Source organism: Oncorhynchus mykiss, chromosome 18 (assembly GCF_057628025.1).
Source record: "Oncorhynchus mykiss isolate SJ-2025 chromosome 18, ASM5762802v1, whole genome shotgun sequence".
Classification (NCBI taxonomy): domain Eukaryota; kingdom Metazoa; phylum Chordata; class Actinopteri; order Salmoniformes; family Salmonidae; genus Oncorhynchus; species Oncorhynchus mykiss.
Window position 1 is genome coordinate 54,986,985 of NC_143039.1, and position 26,742 is coordinate 55,013,726.

A 26,742-nucleotide genomic window follows, 5' to 3' on the forward strand; every position below is an offset into this window, starting at 1 on the left:
GCTGCAAGGAGGCATGAGGACTGCAGATGTGGCCAGGGTAATAAACTGCAATGTCTGTACTGTGAGACGCCTAAGACAGCGCTACAGGGAGACAGGACGGACAGCTGATCGTCCTCGCAGTGGCAGACCACGTGTAACAACACCTGCACAGGATCGGTACATCCTAACATCACACAGGTACAGGATGGCAACAACAACTGCCCGAGTTACACCAGGAATGCACAATCCCTCCATCAGTGCTCAGACTGTTCGCAATAGGCTGAGAAAGGTTGGACTTAGGGATTGTAGGCCTGTTGTAAGGCAGGTCCTCACCAGACATCAATGGCAACAACGTCGCCATCGCTGGACCAGACAGGAATGGCAAAAACTGCTCTTCACTAAGGAGTCACAGTTTTGTCTCATCAGGGATGGTTGAATTCGCGTTTATAGTCGAAGGAATGAGGGTTACACCAAGGCCTGTACTCTGGAGCGGGATCGATTTGGAGGTGGAGGGTCCGTCATGGTCTGGGGCAGTGTGTCACAGCATCCTCGGACTGAGCTTGTTGTCATAGCAGGCAATCTCAACGTTGTGCGTTACAGGGAAGACATCCTCCCTCATGTGGTACCCTTCCTTCAGGCTCATCCTGACATGACCCTCCAGCATGACAATGCCACCAGCCATACTGCTTGTTCTGTGCAGGGTAGCCTAGTGGTTAGAGCGTTGGACTAGTAACCGGAAGGTTGCAAGTTCAAATCCTCGAGCTGACAAGGTACAAATCTGTCGTTCTGCCCCTGAACAGGCAGTTAACCCACTGTTCCTAGGCCGTCATTGAAAATAAGAATTTGTTCTTAACTGACTTGCCTAGTTAAATAAAGGTAAAATACAAATAAAAATGATTTCCTGCAAGATAGGAATGTCAGTGTTCTGCCATGGCCAGCATGTCTGGGACCTGTTGGATCGTACAAGTGAGGGCTAGGGCCATTCCCCCCAGAAAAGTCCGGGAACTTGCAGGTGCCTTGGTGGAAGAGTGGGGTAACATCTCACAGCAAATTTGGTGCAGTCCATGAGGAGGAGATGCACTGCAGTTCTTAATGCAGCTGGTGGCCAAACCAGATACTGATACTGTCACATGTCTGTCGAACTTGTTCAGTTTATGTCTCAGTTGTTGAATCTTATGTTCATACAAATATTTACACATGTTAAGTTTGCTGAAATTAGACGCAGTTGACAGTGAGAGGAAATTTCTTTTTTGCTGAGTTTATCTCTTAGATATAGGACAGACACTTCAAAACCTTATTCCCTATGATGTATTTTTTGCCATTTATGAACATGTTCAGGGGCAGAACAACAGACTTGTCAGCTTAGGGATTCAATACAGCAGCCTTTCAGTTACTGGCCCATCGCTCTATCCACTAGGCTACCTGTCGCCCCTAATATAATGTATAAATGTAAGATAATTCTGAGCAGGATCAGATGGTGACAGGGGTCTCAGCAGGTTCAGGTAGCCAGGGAAAACCAGCCAATTGTACACCCCTCCTCCCCTATGAGACTCCCAATCATGGCCAGATGTGATAGAACCTGGATTCGAACCAGGGACTGAGATGCAGTGCATTAGACCGCTGCTCCACTCGGGAGCCCTGAAAATACTCAAATATATTATGATGATAACAGAGAAATTGCAAAAATGATGACAAAAATCTTAATAAAAAATCTTAACAGGCCTATGGGTCACTGGCTGTTTCCCTTTTTTTTCCACCAGCCCACCCAACAAAAAGATGGTCCATCTGACATTTGTCATAATTGCTAGATGGCCAATCTCATTGTTCTGTCTGTGGAGAAGCTGGTTGCCAGGAAGTTGGGCGAATGAAATTCATTTTTCACAGTTGGTGATGGCGGATGTCGAAATCGACACCATGAAGAATTACCACATAGCCTTTGAAAGAATAAACCCCGATACGAGTCGTTACCCCTACTGTATCGTGTGGACACCTATCCCCGTACTATCGTGAGTTCCCGGAGTAAACTTGCTTGTCTGCTTTGTCGTGTTTAGTGCGTGATTCATAATCAGTGTGGGAGAGTTATTGGTGACAGCTCCGTGGCTAACGTTTGCTAGCTGGCTAGCCAGTTGCTATCAGCTCGCTTATCAGCTCTGTTTAAGCCCTCGCAGTCGGTTATTAATATCGATATGTTCCGAGGACAAAGCTTGTCAAATTTAAAACGGTGGCTTTTCTTTTCCGACATTGACAGTCAGGGACACTTGACAGCATAGCCCAGGGGCGAATTAGCCTTTGCTGGCTTCGTAAAGGCACACAGGCAAGCTAGGTTACAATAACTAGCGAAATAGCTGAAATGTATCCTAATGATTAATCCAACCAGCTGGCTTTGTATCAAAGTGGCTTGACGCAATCTATCAGTTTCAGCGAGGCAACTCGCTACATAGTAACAAAGCCACAAGCTGTTACAGTAGTTTAAAGTGACATCATCCTCACAGACAGGTTGTCGGCATTTTGCATGTTAGACGTTTTTATCAGACTACCAAAACACATTTCTATGGTTTGACTGTTTCATAACAGAAATGTACTTTATTAGCTATATTTAAATCTGATTGTGGTGTAGTGTTGTAGGGAGTGTCTTTTGGATCAAGGAGGAGACAGATACAGGCTGCGTCCTTAATGGCACACTATTCCCTTTATAGTGCACTACATTTGTCTCTGGTCAAAATTAGTGCACGAATGACAATAGGGTGCCATTTGAGACAGTCCTCACTACCCGCTTTCTCCCCAACAACCAACTACATAAAATCTCTCTGCCTAGTATTTAGGTGGGCACTACTGCACAGCACTCTCTATTGGGCCAGACATTATCTAGGATGCCTCCTCTGTGTCCTGCCCCTCTTTCCTGCACCATTTCACTATTGCAAAAGAGCATCTCTTGAATGCATAATATGATGGTATCATTGGTATAAACTAGAGGTCGACCGATTATGATTTTTCAACGCCGATACCGATTATTGGAGGACCAAAAAAGCCGATGCCGATTAATCGGCCGATTTTGATTTGATTTTTTTATTTGTAATAATGACAATTACAACAATACTGAATGAACACTTATTTTAACTTAATATAAAACATAAATAAAATCAATTTAGCCTCAAATAAATAATGAAACATGTTCCATTTGGTTTAAATAATGCAAAAACAAAGTGTTGGAGAAAAGTAATATGTGCCATGTAAAAATGTGTGCCATGCAAAAAAGCTAACGTTTCAGTTCCTTGCTCAGAACATGAGAACATATTGGTGGTTCCTTTTAACATGAGACTTCAATATGCCAAGGTAAGAGGTTTTAGGTTGTAGTTAATATAGTATTTATAGGACTATTTCTCTCTATACCATTTGTATTTCATATACCTTTGACTATTGGATGTTCTTATAGGCACTATAGTATTGCCAGTGTAACAGTATAGCTTCCGTCCCCCTCCTTGCCCCTACCTGGGCTCGAACCAGGAACACATCGACAACAGCCACACTTGAAGCATCTTTACCCTCGTTTCCCATCGCTCCACAAAAGCCGTGGTCCTTGCAGCGAAAGGGGAATAACTACTCCAAATCTAAAAGCGAGTGACGTTTGAAACAGTATTAGCGCACACCCAGCTAACTAGCTAGCCATTTCACATTGGTTACACCAGCCATTAGGCTGATAGGCTTGAAGTCATAAACAGCGCTGTGCTTGCGAAGAGCTGCTGGCAAAATGCACAAAAGTGCTGTTTGAATGAATGATTACGGGCCTGCTGCTTCTCAGTCAGACTACTCTATCAAATCAGACTTAATTGTAACATAATAACACACAGAAATAAGAGCCTTTGGTCGTTAATATGATCAAATCCGGAAACGCTAATTTCGAAAACAAAACGTTTATTATTTCAGTGAAATATGGAACCGTTCTGTATTTTATCTAATGGGTGGCATCCCTAAGTCTAAATATTCTTGTTACATTGCACAACCTTCAATGTATGTCATAATTATGTAATATTCTGGAAAATTAGTTCGCAATGAGCCAGGCAGCCCAAACTGTTGCATATACCCTGACTCTGCGTGCAATGAACGCAAGAGAAATTACACAATTTCACCTGGTTAATATAGCCTGCTAAACTGGATTAGTAGTTATAACTAGGGATTATGATTGATTGTTTTTTGTAAGATAAGTTTAATGCCAGCTAGCAATTTACCTTGGCTTCTACTGCATTCGTGTAACAGGCAGGCTACTCGTGGAGTGCAATGGTTAGAGCGTTGGACTAGTTAACTGTGCGGTTGCAAGATTGAAACCCCTGAGCTGACAAGGTGAAACTCTGTCGCTCTGCCCCTGAACAAGGCAGTTAACCAACAGTTCATAGGCTGTCATTGAAAATAAGAATGTGTCCTTAACTGACTTGCCTAGTTAAATAAAAGGTATAAAACATATATTTTTTCATTAAAAAAATAAATCTGAAATCAACGCCCAAAAATACCGATTTCCGATTGTTATGAATCGGCCATTCATTAATCGGCCATTCCGATTAATCGGTCGACCTCTAGTATAAACCAATTATATGACGATGAATCAGCGAGATGCTCTAGTGGGCTGCCAGATGTATGAGGAAAGAATGTTGTTTTTGCATCCCAAATGGCACACTTTTCCCTATGTAGTGCATTACTTTGGGCCCTGGTCAAAATAAGTGCAATCGCTGTAACTCAATGCAGTTATGCCGCGATCAGACCGACGTCGTCATTGCATCAATGTTGTGTAATGAATTCTGCTGTCAAACTTTTGTAATCCCACATTTTTGGTGGATAACATTCACCTTTTGCTACTATTTCTGTCAAGTCAAGCATACAATTTGATGCATATGTTAGATAAATCCAACGTATGCACCACACAGAATACACTGCAACAGCCTCTGCAACGCAATGCTGCAAGGCAAACGCAGTGTCCCATTGGAGATGAATGGACTTCTGGTGTACCAAAATGCAATGACACTGTCAGTGTGATCGAGGTGTAAGAGAATAATACACTGCCCTGTCTGTCTGTTCATTTGATCAGTTAAGCTACAGTGCCTTCAGAAAGAATTCACACCCCTTTACTTTTTCCACATGTTGTTGTGTTACGGCCTGCATTTTAAAATGGATTAAATGAAGATGTTTTGGTCATTGGCCTACACAAAATAACCCATAATGTCAAAGTGGAATCATGTTCATATAATCTCAGACATGAATTACTGCAGTTTAAGACCATCCATAGAACGTACTACATGCCAGTGAAACTGAATTAGATGCACTCAGAAATGTTGTTCCTCTGCTGGAGTTTTAAAACACAAAAGGGAACATAGTTCCAGATGCTATGGTCTTGGGAAGGCTGGCTGAATTCTGGCAAAGTGTATGTTCTTTTGTCTCAGCATGTCTACAGATTCTCCCTTCTCCTTGTTTTTGTTTGCTTGGAAATGTTGATACTGGAGACTGTTATCAGAGGAAACTGTAACCTAGGATTTATAGTGGCTAAGAAATGCATTGCTATTATTTGGAAGGTTGGTTTTCCTCCAACAATGTCACAATGGATGGCAGAAATGTCAAGTTATGTATCCCTAGATTTGATTTATTACAAGATTAACGGTATACTGGGCAATAATTTTCATAATTGTCTGGATGCCTTATATGGAATACTATATGACAAAAGGATTCTCTATTGAAAACATGCCCATGTCAGGGGAGATGTCTATTTAGACAATCCCTACTTGCTGGGCTACTCAGTCCTGGCCCTGGGGGTCTGCCTTACTGTGGGTTGTCACCCTGGCCTTGGTCTAACACACCTGAAACCAATAATTAATGTTTCACTTAAATCCTAAAGCTGAGTGGGGTGTGTTGGGTTGGGGTGCTGCAGGGCCTTAGACCCCTAGGGGCAGGACGGGCTACCCAGCTATATTGTGTGCAAGTAAAAAGAGCTCTACAATATTATTAGGCCTATGAGATGAATTATAAGGAGGATGTGCTGTTTCTGTGTGTTAATGTGTATGTGTTTTCTTTGTATGTTTTTGTTTACTTTTGTTTCCAAGCCTTTACCTTGGGGGGGAAAAAGTGGGAAGGAAATTGTGCTGGGAGAGTTAAGTTATTGAGTAGACTGGTGGGGGTTGGATGTGCAGGCGGCTCAGGCTGGCTAGGCGGTCTGGCTGAAATTTGATATAAAGTATGTCTCAGTAAAGACAATCAAGTCTTTTTACTTAATTTTTTAAAGAGTTGTTCATTTGTTAGGCTAGTGGTTAAAGTTGCAACACAATAACGTTGTTCTAAATAGAGACGGCTAGAAGGGCTGTCATATTGGATTGTGTAGAAATGAGCTTTTAGACCCACCCCCACCCGGTTTTGTCCCCACCACTACTAAAACCAAAGTTGCACCCTTGCAGATGGCTGCTACCATTCATTGGACACATGGGAATCTGCACCTCTTCTGGTATCATCCGGGACTTTGCTGGGCCCTACTTTGTCTCTGTGAGTACTTGTGTTCTTCCTCTCCTTTCTTCTGTTTTTTTACTACCCTCTTTTTCTGTTCTTTCTCTCAAGCGGCAGAATAAAATAGACCTTTATCATTCATCTGAAATCCTGATAGGCCTAGACACACTACACACACTTACATAGATTTAGGGCCCATTTCCCAGACCCAGATTAAGCCTACTCCTGTAGATTAATCTTGGTCGGGGGGAAACCGGAGTTCTCTGTTCCAGGATATTGAGCTTTGTCTGTAATACTTGTATAAGTATTGTTATAAGAGTTGCCAAGACAGCACAAACAGATTTGGGAACAGGCAAATATAAATTGGAAGAGCTGGCTTTAAACCACATTGAAATACCTATTGGCTGCCTGTAGAGGTAGTGAACTATAGATCTATATAACTAGATCTGCAAGCAGAACCTTATATTAAAGTCGTATGTCAAGTGCTGCTCCTTGCAGTGATTGATATATATATATATATCATACTTATTACTGCGGGCGCTGCCTTGGGACTGGACTGGGGACTAGGTTTCAAGAGAAGAAGAGTCTAAATAGCAGTGTGTGTGTGTGCTCACTATTACATTGGCCTTCCTGGAAGAACTTGTCAGGGAAATACATGTCCCCTCAGGGATCAATAAAGAGTTCAATATGGTCTGTTAACTCCCTGAAGCTCCCCAACAAGTACACTGCTACTAGCACACTGCTACAAGCACCCTGTGTTGGCCCCAACTATAAACTCCATTCTTTGGGATTGCTAAATTGAATAAGAAAGACTATCTATACACCCTACAGTAGGATTTCCCTGGACTGTAAGAACTAGAGACTAAATGTTTGTTCTAGCTCAGGGAAAGGCACCGGCGGCCGCGTCCCCCCTTTTGTAGGGGATCAATTTCCCTAAACAAAACTCAGTCGGGGTCTCAGTTTACTGTTGAGAGTTAGAATAGTTTCAGTTTCAAGATTTCATGTCACATGCACAAGTACAATGAAATGCCTTTCTTGTAGTGGTGAAGTTTACATTAAAACTCGTTTTTCAACCACTCCACAAATTTCTTGTTAACAAACTATAGTTTTGGCAAGTCGGTTAGGACATCTACTTTGTGCATGACACAAGTAATTTTTCTAACAATTGTTTCCAGACAGATTATTTCACTGTATCACAATTCCAGTGGGTCAGAAGTTTACATACACTAAGTTGACTGTGCCTTTAAACAGCTTGGAAAATTCCAGAAAATTATGTCATGGCTTTAGAAGCTTCTGATTGACTCAAATTATGTCAATTAGCCTATCGGAGGTGTACATGTATTTCAAGGCCTACCTTCAAACTCAGTGCCATTTTGCTTGACATCATGGGAAAATCTAAAGAAATCAGTCAAGAACTTTGTAGACCTCCACAAGTCTGGTTCATCCTTGGGAGCCATTTCCAAATGCCTGAAAGTACCACGTTCATCTGTACAAACAATAGTATGCAAGTATAAACACCATGGGACCACGCAGCTATCATACCGCTCAGGACGGAGACGCGTTCTGTCTCCTAGAGATGAACATACTTTGGCGTGAAAAGTGCAAATCAATCACAGAACAACAGCAAAGGACCATGTGAAGATGCTGGAGGAAACTGGTACAAAAGTATCTCTAGCCACAGTAAAACGAGTCCTATATCGACATAACTTGAAAGGCCGCTCAGCAAGGAAGAAGCCACTGCTCCAAAACCTCCATAAAAAAGCAAGACTACGGTTTGCAACTGCACATAGACAAAGATCGTACTTTTTGAAGAAAATGTCCTCTGGTCTGATGAAACAAAAATAGAACTGTTTGGCCATAATGACCATTGTTATGTTTGGAGGAAAAAGGGGGAGGCTTGCAAGTCGAAGAACAACATCCCAACCGTGTAGCACGGGGGTGGCAGCATCATGGTGCACTTCACAAAATAAATGGCATCATGAGGGAGGGAAATGATGTGCATATATTGAAGCAACATCTCAAGACATCAGTCAGAAAGTTAAAGCTTGGTCGCAAATGGGTCTTCCAAGTGGACAATGACCCCAAGCATACTTCCAAAGTTGTGGCAAAATGGCTTAAGGACAACAAAGTCAAGGTATTGGAGTGGCCATCACAAAGCCCTGACCTCAATCCCATAGAAAATGTGTGAGCAGAACTGAAAAAGCGTGTGCGAGCAAGGAGTCCTACAAACCTGACTCAGTTACACCAGCTCTGTCAGGAGGGATGAGCTTGTTGTGGGAAGCTTGTGGAAGGCTACCCAAAACGTTTGACCCAAGTTAAACAATTTTAAAGGCAATGCTACCAAATATTAATTGAGTGTATGTAAACTTCTGACCCACTGGGAATGTGATGAAAGAAATAAAAGCTGACATAAATTATTCTCTCTACTATTATTCTGACATTTCACATTCTTAAAAGCAAGTGGTGATCCTAACTGACCTAAGACAGGGAATTTTTACTTGGATTAAATGGCAGGAATTGTGAAAAACTGAGTTTAAATATAGTTGCCTAAGGTGTATGTAAACTTCTGACTTCACCTGTACATCTTGGTGGGGCAAAGTTCCCACCCCAAAAATTGGGATGCATGCCAGCAAAGCCTCTATACAACTCAGCACTAAATAATACATTAATTGCACGACAACGGTGACAAACTGTGCCCACAAACTGTTAGGGCTTACATAAAGCTGTCTGGATAAAGAGTTTTCTTTTCAGCACCATGGAGTGAATCCTTACCACCACTACACCTGGCTATCAGCGGAGCCTTGTCTGGCAGTGAAAAGTTCATTCAACCTCCTTTACTGCCTTAAAAAAAAAAACAGCTGATATGGCTGACTTGCTTAAACTAATGTGGTTTCTACTGACAATTGAGATGTACAAACTATGGCATAAGGGGACGACGAGTGGATAAGAGGCTATCCGTAATTTCCATTAAGACATTAATGAGCGAGCTTGGAAGGGACGTAGTCAATATGACTATTTGTTCAGCACTTTTGAAATATACAGCGACAGAATTCAGAACATTGGCCATCCTTACAGTATTCTCCATGTACATCAAGTCACTGCTTTCTTGCAAGCTCTAACCCCAACAATGCAGTCATTAATAACAACTGTAATACAAACAATAACAAGGTAGAACAGAAACAGCATACTATATACAGTGTCAGTTCCAGTACCATATTTACAATATGCAGGGATACTGGATCGATAGAGGTAGATATGTATAGAGCTAAGGTGACTAGGCGTCAGGATTTATGATAAACAGAGGAGCAGCAGCGTATTTGATGATTAGATGTGTGTATAGTCAGCAGAAATGTATTAGCATTTTATGTGTGTATGAGCAACTGATGGCGTTTGTATGTGTGTTGGAGTATCAGTGTGCATAGTGTGTAGGGCCCTGTGAGTGTGCATAGAGACAGTGCAAGAATAAGATACAAAGGTCAACTCTGATAGTCCGTGTTAGCTTTTTAGTTAGCTATTTAGCAGTCTTATGGCATGGGGATAGAAGCTGTTCAGGAGCCTGTTAGTACTGCTTGCCGTGCTGAAGCAGAGAGAACAGTCTACGGCTTGGGTGGTTAGAATAGTACAATACACAAGGTGCAATTTGGACATTTGATTGTGAATCAGCAGTTTTTCTCTTGCCATGTCAGTCACTGACAGTAATTCAATTAGCCATGTCAGCTAGCAATTTTAGATTGGTAAGTTAGTCTAGCCAGCTATCTAAACTTGCAGTAATCATGGTCGAGTTACGCCAGGGGGGGCCCGTTTTGTTAGTAACTTTCACTCTGATATCATATTGCAAACATTTCTCTCCACCCTATAGCAAAATGTGTAGAATTGCATGAAATTAACTCTAAAACAAAACTGAAGCATGCTGACACCTTCACACACACACACACACACACCAGTGCCAGGCTGACACCTGCTGGGTAGTCTTTATCTATCTGCTTCCTGTAGCACTTCAACACCTTATATGGTTTGTTGTTGATATCTGCTGAATTTCAGAAAATTCAGAGACCCCAAAAAGTGAGCTTCAGGGTGATTTGACGTTGTCACTCAATTAGGTTTGATATTATGAATGCATTACCAATTATATTGGTTATTTTCTTTGTGATTTATTGCAGGAAGACAACATGGCCTTTGGGAGACCAACAAAGTAAGTAAACTAAATGTTCTGGGGTGTGTTTAGTCTTATCCTGATGACTGAAATGTTTATTGTCTTCTTCATGGTCTAATCAGTAGAGGGATATTAAAATCTCAGCATCTTTTCTCAACATGCAGTCGGGTCCCAAATTATTGACACCCTTGATGAAGATGAGCAATAATGACTGTATAAAATCGACTTTTTTATGCTAGTACAATTGCTCAGAGAAAGACATTTTGTTTAACAAGTAAAACATACACGTTTTCCTCAAAAATGTAGGTGTCAAAATGATTGACACCCCTAAAGATTCTTATAAAAAAGTAGTCAAAAGTCCCATATTCCTAGAATGCAATGAACACATCAAGCTTGTGACTCTACAAACTTTTTGGCTGCTTTTGCAGCTCATTTTGGTTGTGTTTCTGATTATTTCTTGCCCAGTAGAAATTACTGGTAAATAATGTATTGTGTGATTTTTGGAGTCACTTTAATTGTAAATGAGAATATATGTTTCTAAACACTTCTACATTAATGTGGATGCTTCCATGATTACAGATAATCCTGAATGAATCATAAGTAATGATGAGTGAGCAAGTTACAGAGGGCCCCAATTTATTTTAATTTTAATTGAACCTTTTATTTAACTAGGCAAGTCAGTTAAGAAAATTTTTTTTATTACAATGACGGCCTTGGAACGGTGGGTTAACTGCCTTGTTCAGGGGCAGAATGACAGATTTTTACCTTGTCAGCTCAGGGATTTGATCTAGCAACCTTTCGGTTACTGTTCCAACGCTCTAACCACTAGGCTACCTGCCACCCCAAAACATGTTCTTGGTGATGGTGAGAGGTTAGCATGTCTTGGGGTTCTGATCTTTGACCCTCTGTAACTTGCTCACTAATCATTATTCACGATTAATTCAGGATTTCATTCATTCTAGATTTGTTGACTACTTTATTCATAAGAATCTTTAGGGGTGTCAATAATTTTTTATGTGTGGAAAAAATATATATTACTTGTTGAACAAAATGTATTTCTCTGGGCAATTGTATTCGTATAAAGTAATATAAATTCAAAAATGTTTGCGCATTCAATGTAAATTTGTATTTTCATTATTTTATGCAGTCATTATTGCTCATCTTTATCAAGGGTGTGAATGATTTCGTACCCCACTGTATCTTGAATGAACGCACTTGTGCAGAGCAGTTAGCTTGGTCCCAGATCTATTTGTGCTGTATACCCAACTCAAGACAGCACAAACAGATATGGGACCAACCAGGCTACAGAGTAGTAGTAGCTTCAGGTTCTGATAGATTCTCTGTGTATTTGAAGATACTGGATGCTGGACGTAGCCAGGGTGTATGCTAGTGGCTCCAACGCCTGGGACACAGCAGTGCAAGACGCCTCAGAGGAATACAAAAACAGAATGGTAAGGAATTGTTGGCGGAAGGTTCCAACCGGAAGGTCATCGGTTTGAATCCAAATTCCGAATGAGGGGGATCTGTTGGGATTCTATGTACACTACATGACCAAAAGTATGTGGACACCTGCTCGTTGAACATCTCATTCCAAAATCATGGGCATTAATATGGGAGTTGGACACCCCCCCCCCCACCCTGCTGCTATATCAGCCTCCACTCTTCTGGGAAGGCTTTCCACTAGATTGCTGTGGGGACTGATGTTGGGCGATTAGGCCTGGCTCGCAGTCGGTCATTAAAATTCATCCTAAAGGTGTTCGATGGAGTTGAGGTCAGTGCTCTGCAGCCCAGTCAAGTTCTTCCACACCAATCTCGACAAACCATTTCTGTATGAGCCTTGCTTTATGCACTGGGGGATTGTCATGCTGAAACAGGAAAGTGCCTTCCCAAAACTGTTGCCACAAAGTTGGAAGCACAGAATCGTCTAGAATGTCATTGTATGCTATAGCGTTAAGATTTCCCTTCACTGGAACTAAGGGGCCCGAACCATGAAAAATAGCCCCAGACTATTATTCCTCCTCCACCAAACTGGCAGTTAGCTTTCTCCTTGCATCCGCCAAACCCAAATTAGTCCGTCGGACTTCCAGATGGTGAAGCGTGATTCATCACTCCAGAGAACACGTTTCCACTGCTCTAAACTTTGTGGCGGTGAGCTTTACACCACTCCAGCCGACGCATGGTATTGCTCATGGTGATCTTAGACTTGTGCGCAGCTGCTCGGCCATGGAAGCCCATTTCATTAAGTTTCGACGAACAGTTATTGTGCTGATGTTGCTTCCAGAGAAAGTTTTGAACTCGGTAGTGAGTGTTGCAACTTAGGACACAATTTGTTACGCGCTATTCGCTTCAGCACTTGGCGGTCCTGTTCTGTGAGCTTGTGTGGCCTACCACTTCGCAGCTGAGCCGTTGTTGCTCCTAGACATTTCCACTTCACAATAACAGCACTTACAGTTGACTGGTGCAGCTCTAGCACGGCAGAAATTTGACAAACTGACTTGTTGGAAAGGTGGCATCCTATGACGGTGCCATATTGAAAGTCAATGAGCTTTTCAGTAAGGTAATTCTACTGCTAATGTTTGTCAATGGAGATTGCATGGCTGTGTGCTTGATTTTATACACGTCAGCAGCGGGTGTGGCTGAAATAGCCGAATCAACTAATTAGAAGAAGTGTCCACATACATTTGTGTATATAGTGTACCATATACCATTGACCATACAAATGTTGATTGTACCTCTCCCCCCCCCCTCCACAGCACAACCTCTGCTGTGACAACTGTCACTCCCATGTGGCCATGGCTCTGAACCTGATGCGCTATGAGAACAAAACCTCGTGGAACATGATCAACCTCTGTCTGCTCTCCCTAGTCCACGGAAAACATGTCAGGTACTGAGATACTGCTGCAGAAAAGGTTAAAAGAAACTCCTCCAGACTGCATTTGCATTGATGTTGTTAAGATTTACAGCACTGTGACTTAACTTTGTTAGGGCCTGTGGGGTAGGGCTGGATATTGTTATGTGTATGCTCTGTACTCTGGGTCCCAGGGGCTGATAGATATGTCACTGAATTTCCTCTGAAAACAGAGAATAAATCTGAGGGACAGACAGACAGAGGGCCTCCTGATGATTCTATGGAGATATTAGGATTGAGTCTGATGAAACAGTGGTATGTTTTGGTTGATGGAATGTGACAGCTCGTCCCCATGCCCCTTCCTGTGAAGGTGGTAGCGGCAGGAGTCTTCCCACTAGCATACTATCTAGAGTGAACCCATGTATCCAGTCAATCTGATTGGTACTCATCCTACCATGGACATTGTAGCGTAGCTATGTTGGTGGGTTGGTTGGACAGACGTGTCACATGACCTTGGCCTGGCTGGATCTGGAGAGGTTGTCATGGCAACCACTTGAGCCTCTGTAATTAATTATGTGCGTGCAATCTCAGGCGTGTGCTGTCAAGACTATAGGGGAAATTAGGTGAAGAATTAGATTTTCACTCAGTCACTCCTCAGACCTCATATGATCGCTTACGTCTTCTGCTATATTTGTTGTTCCAGAAAGCCAATGCATCTCTCTCTCTCTCTGTCTCTCTCTCTTTGCTCTGTCTCTCTCTCTCTCTCTCTCTCGCTCTCGCTCTCCCTTTGCTCTGTCTCTCTCTGTCTCTCTCTGTCTCTCTCTGTCTCTCTCTGTCTCTCTCTGTCTCTCTCTCTCTCTCTTTGCTCTGTCTCTCTCTCTCTCTCTCTCTCGCTCTCTCTCTCTCTTTGCTCTGTCTCTGTCTCTCTCTGTCTCTCTCTGTCTCTCTCTGTCTCTCTCTGTCTCTCTCTCTCTCTTTGCTCTCTCTCTCTCTGTCTCTGTCTCTCTCTCTCTCTGTCTCTCTCTGTCTATCTCTGGCTCTCTGTCTCTCTCTCTCTCTTTGCACTCTCTCTCTCTCTCTCTCTCTCTCTCTCTCTTTGCCCTCCCTCTCTCTCTCTCTCTCTCTCTCCCTCCCTCCATCTCTGTATCCCCTTTCTAGCTGTGCAGGGTTCCTGAAGACCTGGCTCCCCTTCCTCATGTTGCTGGGTATCATCCTAACTGTGGCTCTGACCATTAACCTGCAGTGACCAGCCAACCAGGTGGGAGGACACAGCTTACAGGGTGGCCAGGGGGCAAGGAGCAGAGGGGGGAGTGGGATGGACTCCCTGCAGAAGGTGGGCGAAGGAGATTGGGGGGGGGGGGACAAACAGGGAGGGAGGGAATGGGAACCCTCTGCAGGTTGAAAGTGACTGTTGAGGTGGGAGATGTCACACCTACTCAACTCTGATTGTGAGGGTGGAGAGGGAAAAAGACATGGAACTGTGACAACCCAGCAACATACAAACCAATGAGAGGACAATGAAGAGAAGGCCAAAAACATCCTCCACTCAACTAAGCACAAAGCCTGTTTGTTTGTAGGACCAGGCAACCTGGCTTTCACTGGTGGTGTGGCCCTACTGAAGCTGGAATACATTTGGATGGCAATTTTAGTTGTTTGTTTATTTTGGGGTTGAGAGTAATTGTTCTTGATGGACGGTAGCTTACTTTTAAATATTTTAATGCCCTCCACAAACATCCCAAGTCCATAAATGTTTATGCAATTTTCAAATGTTTTGATTTTCAATGAAGGCCTAGTATATGGTTATAGACCATCATAACCATCCATTACCTAGGAATGTGGAGGAGGATGTTGCCGGCTCTGTAGATTACAGTAGCGATGGTAGTGGTGGAGGGGGTAGGGGTTGTTCTTTCTTTCAGGGGTAGTAGTCTTGTCTCCCACAGGGACAGCAGCATCCTTGCCTTTCTCTCTCTGCCATGCTGAAACCAACACCCACCATCCATTTGAATGACATGGGACTATGATGATGATCCACTGACTCAGTGCTTCCCATACTCTGATATAAATCAAATACTCCATCTTGATATTTCACTTTAATGCCTTTCAAGGAATGTGTTATTGCGTTGGCATGGTACGCTTGGTTTGATACAGTTCCTATTACTGCAACTTTTAATAACCTGTGATTCACCAAGAGTGTGTTTGTTGTTTCAATGAATTCTACCTATCTACTACTGTGGACTGTATCCAGGATAACAACTCTCAAAACGCTGCTATTAGCAAGTGATGCCTCATCTTGTGTGATATCAATGAGCACAGTTGAACTGCTTCTGTCTGCATCTTATTTAAATATTAGTATTTTTCTTAACCCATTGACATTTGTATGTTTAGACCCATTTTAATGGTGGCTCTTTTCAAAACGGGATTACAGATGATAGATTTCAGATAATCTCATTAAGTGTGTTGGATTATTTGGATACTTCATACAGTGGCCATGGTAACCTCTGTGGAACCCTGGACTCATAACTCTGGACTCCACCTGCAGATGGGAATGGAATGCATGATGTTCTGGAATGCTGCAGAGTTCATTTGTGTTCTGTGTTCTAGGATGTGAGTGTGCTAAATGGAGATCTTCCCAGTCCCTACAGGAGAGGGATCACCGCTTTCTGATCCTGAACACTCAAACTCCAACATCAACATGTGCCCTAGAAGAAATAAGTACCTCTGACTCCTAGCTCTGACTGGGTTCTTCAAAGAATTAAATGAATTCATATAGTTGGTGCCTGAAATCAATGGTCTTCTATCATGGGTCTTCCTGGATAATGTGTATGTACATAAATGGCTCAATTTATATCAAACTACATTTTTAGACTATACCATCTATATTGATTTTGTATGTAGTATCCTACTTTCAAACACTGGCTAATCCTAGATGATGGTTGGCACACAAAATCCATTGCCATGGCTTCCTTCTGCGGTGGCAGGTTCAAATCCCCTCATTGTTTGGAGTGAAACCACAAAGCGCTGAGCCTTGAGCTTTCTCTCTTTAGCCATGGAGCTGCCAGAAGCAGCAGGTAGCCTGCTGGGTCCTCCAGGTTGAACACACCAATATCCTTGTCACACTACCGAGCTGGACTGAACCGATGTACTGAGCTGGCTTGGTTACGCATCCAGCATAATGTGTAACCGCGCTGAAAGGAAAAAGGTCTGAGCCAGCACAGCTTGGTTTGGGTCGGCACGATAGTGTGAAACGCAGTCAAGTCTTTGGCTTAATATCCTGGGGTCTCCTCTCCTCCTGTGCCAGAGTGCCACTCCTGCTGTCTCAGATGAGATTAGAAGGACATTGTGAAATGTCAATGAATCGCCATGCAGCCCTTTTCACATTCCTGCTTTCTCTCCTGTCGGACTTCATTCTTTAAAATTCCCCCAAATGTGATCGATGTTGATCTACTACTGCAATAACCCCACATAACGTATATATTGGTGTAGGTTTTTAAAGATCCTTCTGTTGTTTTCCATGACATTCACAGTCAAGGCAGTTTTACACTATTTCTGTAGCTGTTTGGCGATTTTATGCCAAGATACCAATTGTTTCTAGGGTATTTACACTCCTTTGGTGTGCTTATGCCTAGAGGTACCATGGCTTCTTTCTCATATGTCACGTATTAACAAGGTAGGTGGAATCAAGCGCAGAGAGCAGGTGCAGTGAGTCGATAGTTTATTCTCCGGAACAAACACTGAAAACCCGAAAACAGGGTGAAATAATCCAACACAGGATTAAGATATATCGGAGCAAATAACACAATACGTATTCACTAAAATACATGAAACCAAAACAATCCCGCACGAAACAAGGGCGGGACAACCTACTATAAATAAGGACGTCAATAAACTAAAATACACACAGGTGAAACTAATAAGACAAAACCAACAGACAAACGAAAAAGGGATCGATGGTGGCTAGTAGGACGGTGACGACGACCGCCGAGCACCGCCCGAACAGGCAGGAGAGCCAACTTCGGCGGAAGTCGTGACAGTACCCCCCCCCTGACGCGCGGCCCCCGCAGCGCGCCGCCACCGTCCTCGAGGACGACCCGGAGGACGAGGTGCTGGGCGATCCGGGTGGAGGCGGTGGAAATCACTCAGGAGAGAAGGGTCCAAAATGTCCCTCACCGGAACCCAGCATCTCTCCTCCGGACCGTACCCCTCCCAGTCCACGAGGTACTGTAGGCCCCCCACCCGGCGTCTCGAATCCAGAATGCCCCGAACTGTGTACGCCGGGGACCCCTCGATGTCCAGGGGGGGCGGAGGGACCTCAGGCACCTCACCTTCTTGCAGGGGACCAGCCACCACCGGCCTGAGGAGAGACACATGAAACGAGGGGTTAATACGGTAATACCTAGGAAGTTGTAACCTGTAACACACCTCGTTTATTCTCCTCAGGACTTTAAACGGCCCCACACACTGCGGCCCCAGCTTCCGACAGGGCAGGCGGAGGGGCAGGTTCCGGGTCGAGAGCCAGACCCTGTCCCCCGGTGCAAACACGGGGGCCTCACTGCGGTGTTGGTCAGCGCTCCTCTTCTGCCGTTCGCCCGCTACCCGTAGTGAGTCCTGAACGGCTTTCCATGTGTCCTTGGAGCGCTGTACCCATTCCTCCACCGCAGGAGCCTCGGTCTGGCTCTGATGCCATGGAGCCAGGACCGGCTGGTAACCTAACACACACTCAAAAGGAGACAAGTTAGTTGAGGAGTGGCGTAGGGAGTTCTGAGCTAGTTCAGCCCAGGGAACATACCTTGCCCACTCACCAGGCCGGTCCCGGCAATAGGACCGCAGAAACCTGCCCACCTCTTGATTTACGCGCTCCACCTGCCCATTACTCTCGGGGTGAAAACCTGAGGTTAAGCTGACCGAGACCCCCAGTCTCTCCATAAACGCCCTCCATACTCTGGACGTGAATTGGGGACCCCGATCAGAAACGATGTCCTCAGGCACCCCATAGTGCCGGAAGACATGGGTAAACAAGGCCTCAGCAGTCTGCAGGGCCGTAGGGAGACCGGGCAACGGGATGAGACGACAGGACTTAGAAAACCGATCCACAACGACCAGGATTGTAGTACTTCCCTGGGACGGGGGAAGGTCGGTAAGAAAGTCCACCGATAAGTGTGTCCACGGCCGTTGTGGAACGGGGAGGGGTTGTAATTTCCCTCTAGGCAAGTGCCGAGGAGCCTTGCTCTGAGCACACACGGAGCAGGAGGAGACATAAAATCTCACGTCTTTAGCTAGCGTGGGCCACCAGTATCTCCCTCTCAGACTCCGCACTGTCCTCTCGATGCCAGGATGACCCGAGGAGGGGAGAGTATGAGCCCACCGAATCAGCTTGTCCCGGACCCCCCTCGGTACGTACTGGGTTCCTACTGGACAGTTGGGAGGGGCCGGCTCTGACCGTGAGGCCCCCTCTATCTCTGCGTCCACCTCCCATACCACCGGTGCCACGAGACATGACGGTGAAATGATGGGAGTTGGCTCAACGGGCCGCTCCTCGGTATCATAGAGGCGGGACAGCGCGTCGGCCTTGGTGTTTTGGGAGCCGGGCCGGTATGAGAGGGTAAACCGGAATCTGGTAAAAAACATGGCCCATCTAGCCTGACGTGGATTCATTCTCTTCGCTGCCCGGATATACTCGAGATTACGATGGTCAGTCCAGATGAGAAAGGGGTGTTTAGCCCCCTCAAGCCAATGTCTCCACACCTTCAGAGCCTTGACTACAGCTAACAACTCCCGGTCCCCCACATCATAGTTTCGCTCCGCTGGGCTGAGCTTGCTCGAAAAGAAAGCACAAGGGCGAAGTTTGGGTGGCACGCCCGAGCGTTGGGACAGCACGGCTCCGACCCCAGCCTCGGACGCATCCACCTCCACTATGAACGCTAAAGAGGGGTCCGGATGCGCCAACACGGGTGCATTGGTGAACAGCTCCTTCAAACGAGTGAATGCTCTGCCCGCCTCTGCTGACCAGCGCAAGCGCACCGGTCCTCCCTTCAGCAGCGAGGTGATGGGAGCAGCTACCTGACCAAAACCCCGGATAAACCTCCGGTAGTAATTGGCAAACCCTAAAAACCGCTGCACCTCTTTCACCGTGGTCGGAGTCGGCCAATTACGCACGGCTGTAACGCGGTCATCCTCCATCACCACCCCTGAGGTGGAAATACGATATCCCAGGAAGGAAACGGACTGTTTGAAAAACTCACATTTCTCCGCCTTGCAATACAGATCATGCTCCAGCAGTCGCCCAAGTACCTTACGCACCAGAGACACATGCGCCGCGCGTGTGGCAGAATAGATCAAGATGTCATCGATGTACACTACCACTCCCTGCCCGAGCAGGTCTCGGAGAATCTCGTCTACGAAGGATTGGAAAACGGCTGGAGCATTCTTCAACCCGTATGGCATGACGCGGTACTCATAATGACCAGATGTAGTACTGAATGCAGTTTTCCACTCATCCCCTCCCCGGATACGCACCAGATTATACGCGCTCCTCAGGTCCAGTTTTGTGAAGAAGCGCGCCCCGTGAAATGATTCCACCGCCGTGGCGATGAGAGGTAGTGGGTAACTAAACCCCACTGTGATGGAATTTAGACCTCTATAATCAATGCACGGACGCAGACCTCCATCCTTCTTCTTCACAAAAAAGAAGCTCGAGGAGACGGGTGATGCGGAGGGCCGAATGTACCCCTGTCTCAGTGATTCAGTAACGTATGTTTCCATCGCTACCGTCTCCTCCTGGGACAATGGATACACGTGACTCCTAGGAAGTGCAGCGTTCTCCAGAAGGTTTATCACGCAGTCCTCTCGACGATGAGGTGGTAATTGGGTCGCCTTCTTTTTACTGAAGGCGATAGCCAAATCGGCATATTCAGAGGGAATGCGCACGGTGGAAACTTGGTCTGGACTCTCCACCGTAGTCGCACCAACGGCAACTCCTCTACACCTACCTGAACACTCCTCTGACCACCCCTTAAGAGCCCCCTGTCGCCAGGAAATCACCGGGTTGTGTTGAGCTAACCAGGGAACCCCCAACACCACCGGAAACGCAGGTGAATCTATAAGGAACAGACTAATCTGCTCCTTATGATCCCCCTGCGTTACCATGTCCAGTGGCACCGTAGCCTCCCTAATCACTCCTGACCCTAATGGTCGGCTATCTAATGAGTGCACGGGGAAAGGTTGATCTACCGACACCAGGGGAATCCCTAGCCTTAACGCAAGCCCACGATCCATGAAATTCCCAGCTGCGCCTGAATCGACTAGCGCCTTATGCTGTAGAGAGGGAAAAAACCCAGGGAAAGAAATCAAAACATACACATGACCGACAGGAGGCTCTGGGTGAGTCTGGTGCTTACTCACCTGGGGTGATCGAGCAGTGCTCCGCCTGCCCTCCCGACTCCCAGACGAGTTCCTCCAGCACCGGTCTGACGTGTGCCCTCGTCGACCACAACTGGTACAGGAGGACACTCCTCCTCCGGTCTCCCTCGAAGCTGCCCCTCCTAATTCCATAGGGATAGGGGCAGGAGGGCTGGGAAGTGGAAACGACAGGGCCTGATCCGAACGCCCGCGAGCAGCCAGCAGATTATCGAGACGGATAGCCAAGTCAATGAGCTCATCCAGTGTGCAGGTGGTGTCCCGACATGCCAGCTCCCTGCGGACGTCCTCCCTGAGACTGCATCTGAAATGGTCGACCAAGGCCCTGTCGTTCCATCCTGCTCCTGCGGCCAAGGTCCTGAACTCCAGAGCAAAGTCCTGAGCGCTCCTCGTCTCCTGCCGCAGGTGGAACAGCCGTTCACCCGCCGCCCGACCCTCTGGTGGATGGTCAAAAACAGCTCGGAATCGGCGGGTGAACTCTGGGTAATTATCCCTCGCCGAGTCCGGGCCATTCCATACTGCGTTGGCCCACTCGAGGGCTCGCCCAGTCAAGCAGGAGACGAGGGCGCTCACGCTCTCCTCTCCAGAGGGAGCAGGACGCACGGTAGCCAGGTATAGCTCCAGTTGAAGGAGGAAACCCTGGCACCCAGCCGCCGTTCCGTCATACTCCCGTGGGAGTGTCAACCGCAGAGCCCCGGAGCCAGATGTGGTCGTAGGAACAGGAGGTGCTGGAGAAGGGGGTGCTAGCGATGATGTGGGAAGACCACTCCTCTCCCATCGATCCATCCTCTCCATCATTTGGTCCATGGCAGAACCAATCCGATGGAGCACGCTGGTGTGGTGGAGGACTCTCTCCTCCATCGATGGGAGAGGAGACGCGGCTGCTCCTGCTGATTCCATGGGTGGGTGCGGGATTCTGTCACGTATTAACAAGGTAGGTGGAATCAAGCGCAGAGAGCAGGTGCAGTGAGTCGATAGTTTATTCTCCGGAACAAACACTGAAAACCCGAAAACAGGGTGAAATAATCCAACACAGGATTAAGATATATCGGAGCAAATAACACAATACGTATTCACTAAAATACATGAAACCAAAACAATCCCGCACGAAACAAGGGCGGGACAACCTACTATAAATAAGGACGTCAATAAACTAAAATACACACAGGTGAAACTAATAAGACAAAACCAACAGACAAACGAAAAAGGGATCGATGGTGGCTAGTAGGACGGTGACGACGACCGCCGAGCACCGCCCGAACAGGCAGGAGAGCCAACTTCGGCGGAAGTCGTGACATCATATTTTTCCTTTCATGTTCATGCGCAAATATTAGACCGTGATGTCTTAAGTAACATTGTATAATCTCAAATATCCTGTTTTAATTTATATTTATATTGTAAATGAACTATCCTCCTTAGTTCCCTTAATTTTCTACATGCAATACCAAACCATACTATATTATATCAAAACTCATCACTGTTCTGCTATGAAGCAAGTTTGTGCCTGAATGCATGAGTGAGTGTGTCTGTCAGTGGATGTGTGAGTGTGCATGTCCTGGCTGCATGTTCTATGTCTCTGTGGACATAAATATTTTCTTGAATCCTGTGGCTTTTTGGGGAATTGCTGATAACTGAATATCGTAGCAGATGACTACCTATAACAATACATTTGGATACACTTACTTATTACCACAAAGGGTTTTCTAAAATGATGTAAATTGTCAATGACAGTATGTTTGATATACAGTTGAAGTGGGAAGTTTACATACACCTTAGCCAAATACATTTAAACTCAGTTGTTCACAATTTCTGACATTTAATCTGAGAAAGAATTCCCTGTTTTAGGTCAGTTAGGATCACCACTTTATTTTAAGAATGTGAAATGTCAGAATAATAGTAGAGAGAAGGATTTATTTCAGCTTTTATTTCTTTAATCACATTCCAAGTGGGTCAGAAGTTTACATACACTCAATTAGTATTTGGTAGCATTGCCTTAAACAATTTAAACTTGTGTCAAACGTTTCGGGTAGCCTTCCACAAGCTTCCCACAATAAGTTGGGTGAATTTTGGCCCATTCCTCCTGACAGAGCTGGTGTAACTGAGTCCGGTGTGTAGGCCTCCTCGCTCGCACACGCCTTTTCAGTTCTGCCCACACATTTTCTATAGGATTGAGGTCAGGGCTTTGTGATGGCCACTCCAATTCCTTGACTTTTTTGTCCTTAAGCCATTTTGCCACAACTTTGGAAGTATGCTTGGGGTCATTGTCCATTTGGAAGACCCATTTGCGACCAAGCTTTAACTTCCTGACTGATGTCTTGAGATGTTGCTTCAATATATCCACATCATTTCCCTCCTCATAATGCTATCTATTTTGAAGTGCACCAGTCTCTCCTGCAGCAAAGCACCCCCACAACATGATGCTGCCACCTCCGTGCTTCACGGTTGGGATGTTGTTCTTCGGCTTGCAAGCCTCCCCCTTTTTCCTCTAAACATAACAATGGTCATTATGTCCAAACAGTTCTATTTTTGTTTCATCAGACCAGAGGACATTTCTCCAAAAAGTATGATCTTTGTCCCCATATGCAGTTGCAAACCGTAGTCTGGCTTTTTCTTCCTTGCTGAGCAGCCTTTCAGGTTATGTCGATATAGGACTTGTTTTACTGTGGATATAGATACTTTTGTACCTGTTTCCTCCAGCATCTTCACAAGGTCCTTTGCTGTTGTTCTGGGATTGATTTGCACATTTCGCACCAAAGTACATTCATCTTTAGGTGACAGAATGCGTCTCCTTCCTGAGCGGTATGACGGCTGCGTGGTCCCATGGTGTTTATACTTGCGTACTATTGTTTGTACAGATGAACGTGGTACCTTTAGGCATTTGGAAATTGCTCCCAAGGATGAACCAGAATTGTGAAGGTCTACAATTTATTTTCTGAGGTCTTGACTGATTTCTTTTGATTTTCCCATGATGTCAAGCAAAGAGACACTGAGTTTGAGTAGGCCTTGAAATACATCCACAGGTACACCTCCAATTGACTCAAATTATGTCAATTAGCCTATCAGAAGCTTCTAAAGCTATGACATAATTTTCTGGAATTTTCCAAGCTGTTTAAAGGCACAGTCAACTTAGTGTACGTAAACCTCTGACCCACTGGACTTGTGATACAGTGAATTATAAGTTAAATAATCTGTCTGTAAACAATCGTTGGAGAAATGACTTGTCATGCACTAAGTGGATGTCCTAACCGACTTGCCAAAACTATAGTTTGTTAACAAGAAATTTGTGGAGTGGTTGAAAAGCGAGTTTTAATGACTCCAACCTAAGTGTTTGTGAACTTCCGACTTCAACTGTAAGTATTGTATATAATACACTAGACTTTATTAGACCTTTTAAATGATCCATAGTTAACTCTGTTTACCAGACTTTCCCAGAAAAAGGGTTCTTCAGCTGTCCCCGTAGTAGAACCCGTTTTGGTTCCAGGCTGAACTCTTTCTGGTTCCACTTAGAACCCTCTGTGAAAAGGGTCTTACATGGAACTCAAAGGGGTTCTACCTGGGACCAAAAATGGTTCTTCAAAGGCTTCTCTTATGGGGACAGCCAAATAACCCTTTTAGGTTTTTTTCCTATGAGTGTAGGTGCCATATAATAGAAAGGTAGATTAAAACTAAACAGCAGAAGGGTTGTCCCTCCTTCCCGAAGTCAATGACTGATATTGTCGGTGAGTGATGAACATCATCTGAGATGCAGGAGAATAGCTCTGCTTCTTGTGAACAAACAGTGGGGCTTGTAGTTAAAGATGCACTCTCAAACTTGTGTATAATTCCAGTCAGTAGTTTTGAAAATGGTGCAACGGGCCTAAAGTGGCTCTGTTTGTGTGTACTACGTCAACCATTTTGTATGGTATGTCCAAGCCTGGTCCCAGATCTACTAGTGCTGGCATGCCAATGGCCATAGGAGTTGTCTGTCCAGAACAAACAGGTCTGGGACCAGGCTAGGTGGCCTTTTTTATTGTTAGTAGCATCCTTGGACAATGTCTATGATAGATGATCATTCTCATAGCACTAGAGGTTGACTGAAGCAATAGTATTTTTTGAATTTAGAGGCACGATTGGATATAAATTGTAGCCTTGATTCCATTTGAAAACCTATAATTTGTATTTTATTTTTATTTAACCTTTATTTAACTAATGGAAAACAGAGGAGCCATACATGTTTTTGGGCAATGGAACCCCTCATTTTCCCATTCTGTTATGTTCTAGAATCAGTAACACTCTTCAGAGTAGTTGAATTCATATTAGATGTTCTTTCCCCCTGGTTGTAACCAGAAGCTGGGTTGTGGAATGTGGACACCTGTGGTTTCTCACATTGTCTTGCTAACAAAAGACAGTTGGGATGCTATTATGACTGAGGGCCAATAATCATATAAAGTTATAAACACCAATACCCTTATTTTGTTATTTTAATCCCTTGAAGATTAGAGTTCAGTTTTCCTATTAAATAATCTGCAAGGGACTGAGTGAACTATGATTGTATTTAAATAACCTATGTACCTATGATACCAATAAAGACATTTATTATTGTAACTATTTGTTGGTGATTTAATTTCTAAAGAAATAATGCATACATTATGCTAGTATTGGATCATATTACTTATGCCTACTCGGACAGCATAGGTTTAGTACTACATGTGCTCAACATTATAGTTAGCCTCATTTGTGTCAAGGAGAAAAGGCGAATTAATTAAACGCTCAATTTCAAGTGAATTTCACCACTGATCCAACCATTCGTATCATATTTCTGAGTAAACACTTGGCTGTGAAAAGGACAACCTCGGATTCAATTACCATTTGTCATCATTCTGCAAACACCCTCGATGCTCTTTCTCTCCCTCTTTTTCTGTAGAGAGCATTGGGGGAGGAGGGGTGGGCAGACAGAGGCTCCGCTCCCCCTCTGTCTAAAAAGCATTGTTGATCTAATATCACAGTGAGAGAGGAGGGCACTTCTACCTCAAATCAAATTTTATTTGTCACATACACATGGTTAGCAGATGTTAATGCGAGTGTAGCGAAATGCTTGTGCTTCTAGTTCCGACAATGCAGTAATAATCAACAAGTAATCTAGCTAACAATTCCAAAACTACTACCTTATAGACACAAGTGTAAGGGGATAAAGAATATGTACATAAAGATATATGAATGAGTGATGGTACAGAGCGGCATAGGCAAGATACAGTAGATGGTATTGAGTACAGTATATACATATGAGATGAGTATGTAAACAAAGTGGCATAGTTAAAGTGGCTAGTGATACATGTATTACATAAAGATGCAGTAGATGATATAGAGTACAGTATATACATATACATATGCGATGAATAATGTAGGGTATGTAAACATTATATTAGGTAGCATTGTTTAAAGTGGCTAGTGATATATTTTACATAATTTCCCATCAATTCCCATTATTAAAGTGGCTGGAGTTGAGTCAGTGTGTTGGCAGCAGCCACTCAATGTTAGTGGTGGCTGTTTAACAGTCTGATGGCCTTGAGATAGAAGCTGTTTTTCAGTCTCTCGGTCCCAGCTTTGATGCACCTGTACTGACCTCGCCTTCTGGATGATAGCGGGGTGAACAGGCAGTGGCTCGGGTGGTTGTTGTCCTTGATGATCTTTATGGCCTTCCTGTGACATCGGGTGGTGTAGGTGTCCTGGAGGGCAGGTAGTTTGCCCCCGGTGATGCGTTGTGCAGACCTCACTACCCTCTGGAGAGCCTTACGGTTGTGGGTGGAGCAGTTGCCGTACCAGGCGGTGATACAGCCCGACAGGATGCTCTCGATTGTGCATCTGTAGAAGTTTGTGAGTGCTTTTGGTGACG

The 26,742-nt window shown here is 44.6% G+C and overlaps 1 protein-coding gene and 1 long non-coding RNA gene across 3 annotated transcripts; one reads left to right on the plus strand and one right to left on the minus strand.

Annotated features, from left to right (window-relative positions):
- The first annotated feature begins 1,783 nt into the window (after positions 1 to 1,783).
- LOC110496388 (transmembrane protein 222) lies at positions 1,784 to 16,226 on the plus strand. 2 transcript variants are annotated; one of them, XM_036952953.2, is made up of 7 exons: positions 1,794 to 1,985; positions 6,411 to 6,495; positions 10,617 to 10,648; positions 11,964 to 12,060; positions 13,363 to 13,493; positions 14,616 to 14,715; positions 16,059 to 16,226. In XM_036952953.2, exons 1-6 carry the CDS (start codon positions 1,870 to 1,872, stop codon positions 14,701 to 14,703), a joined length of 549 nt encoding a protein of 182 aa, XP_036808848.1. In that variant the 5' UTR covers positions 1,794 to 1,869; the 3' UTR covers positions 14,704 to 14,715; positions 16,059 to 16,226. The 2 variants fall into 2 exon arrangements, with proteins under 2 accessions (XP_090064932.1, XP_036808848.1); XM_090208806.1 differs by having other exon boundaries at positions 1,784 to 1,985; positions 14,616 to 16,226.
- Positions 15,585 to 25,455, minus strand: LOC149975597 (uncharacterized). The gene is made up of 2 exons (XR_016488551.1): positions 22,167 to 25,455; positions 15,585 to 17,101 (listed from the first exon to the last, which is right to left on the minus strand). It is a non-coding gene; the product is annotated as an uncharacterized LOC149975597 (long non-coding RNA).
- Between the last annotated feature and the right edge of the window lie 1,287 nt (positions 25,456 to 26,742).

Bases quoted from the DNA above. Each gene is read 5' to 3' on its own strand.
- LOC110496388 (XM_090208806.1), top strand. From the start codon at position 1,870: ATGGCGGATGTCGAAATCGACACCATGAAGAATTACCACATAGCCTTT. The intron at 1,986-6,410 runs GTGAGTTCCCGG...GCACCCTTGCAG, and splicing joins ACACCTATCCCCGTACTATC to ATGGCTGCTACCATTCATTG. The intron at 6,496-10,616 runs GTGAGTACTTGT...GATTTATTGCAG, and splicing joins CTGGGCCCTACTTTGTCTCT to GAAGACAACATGGCCTTTGG.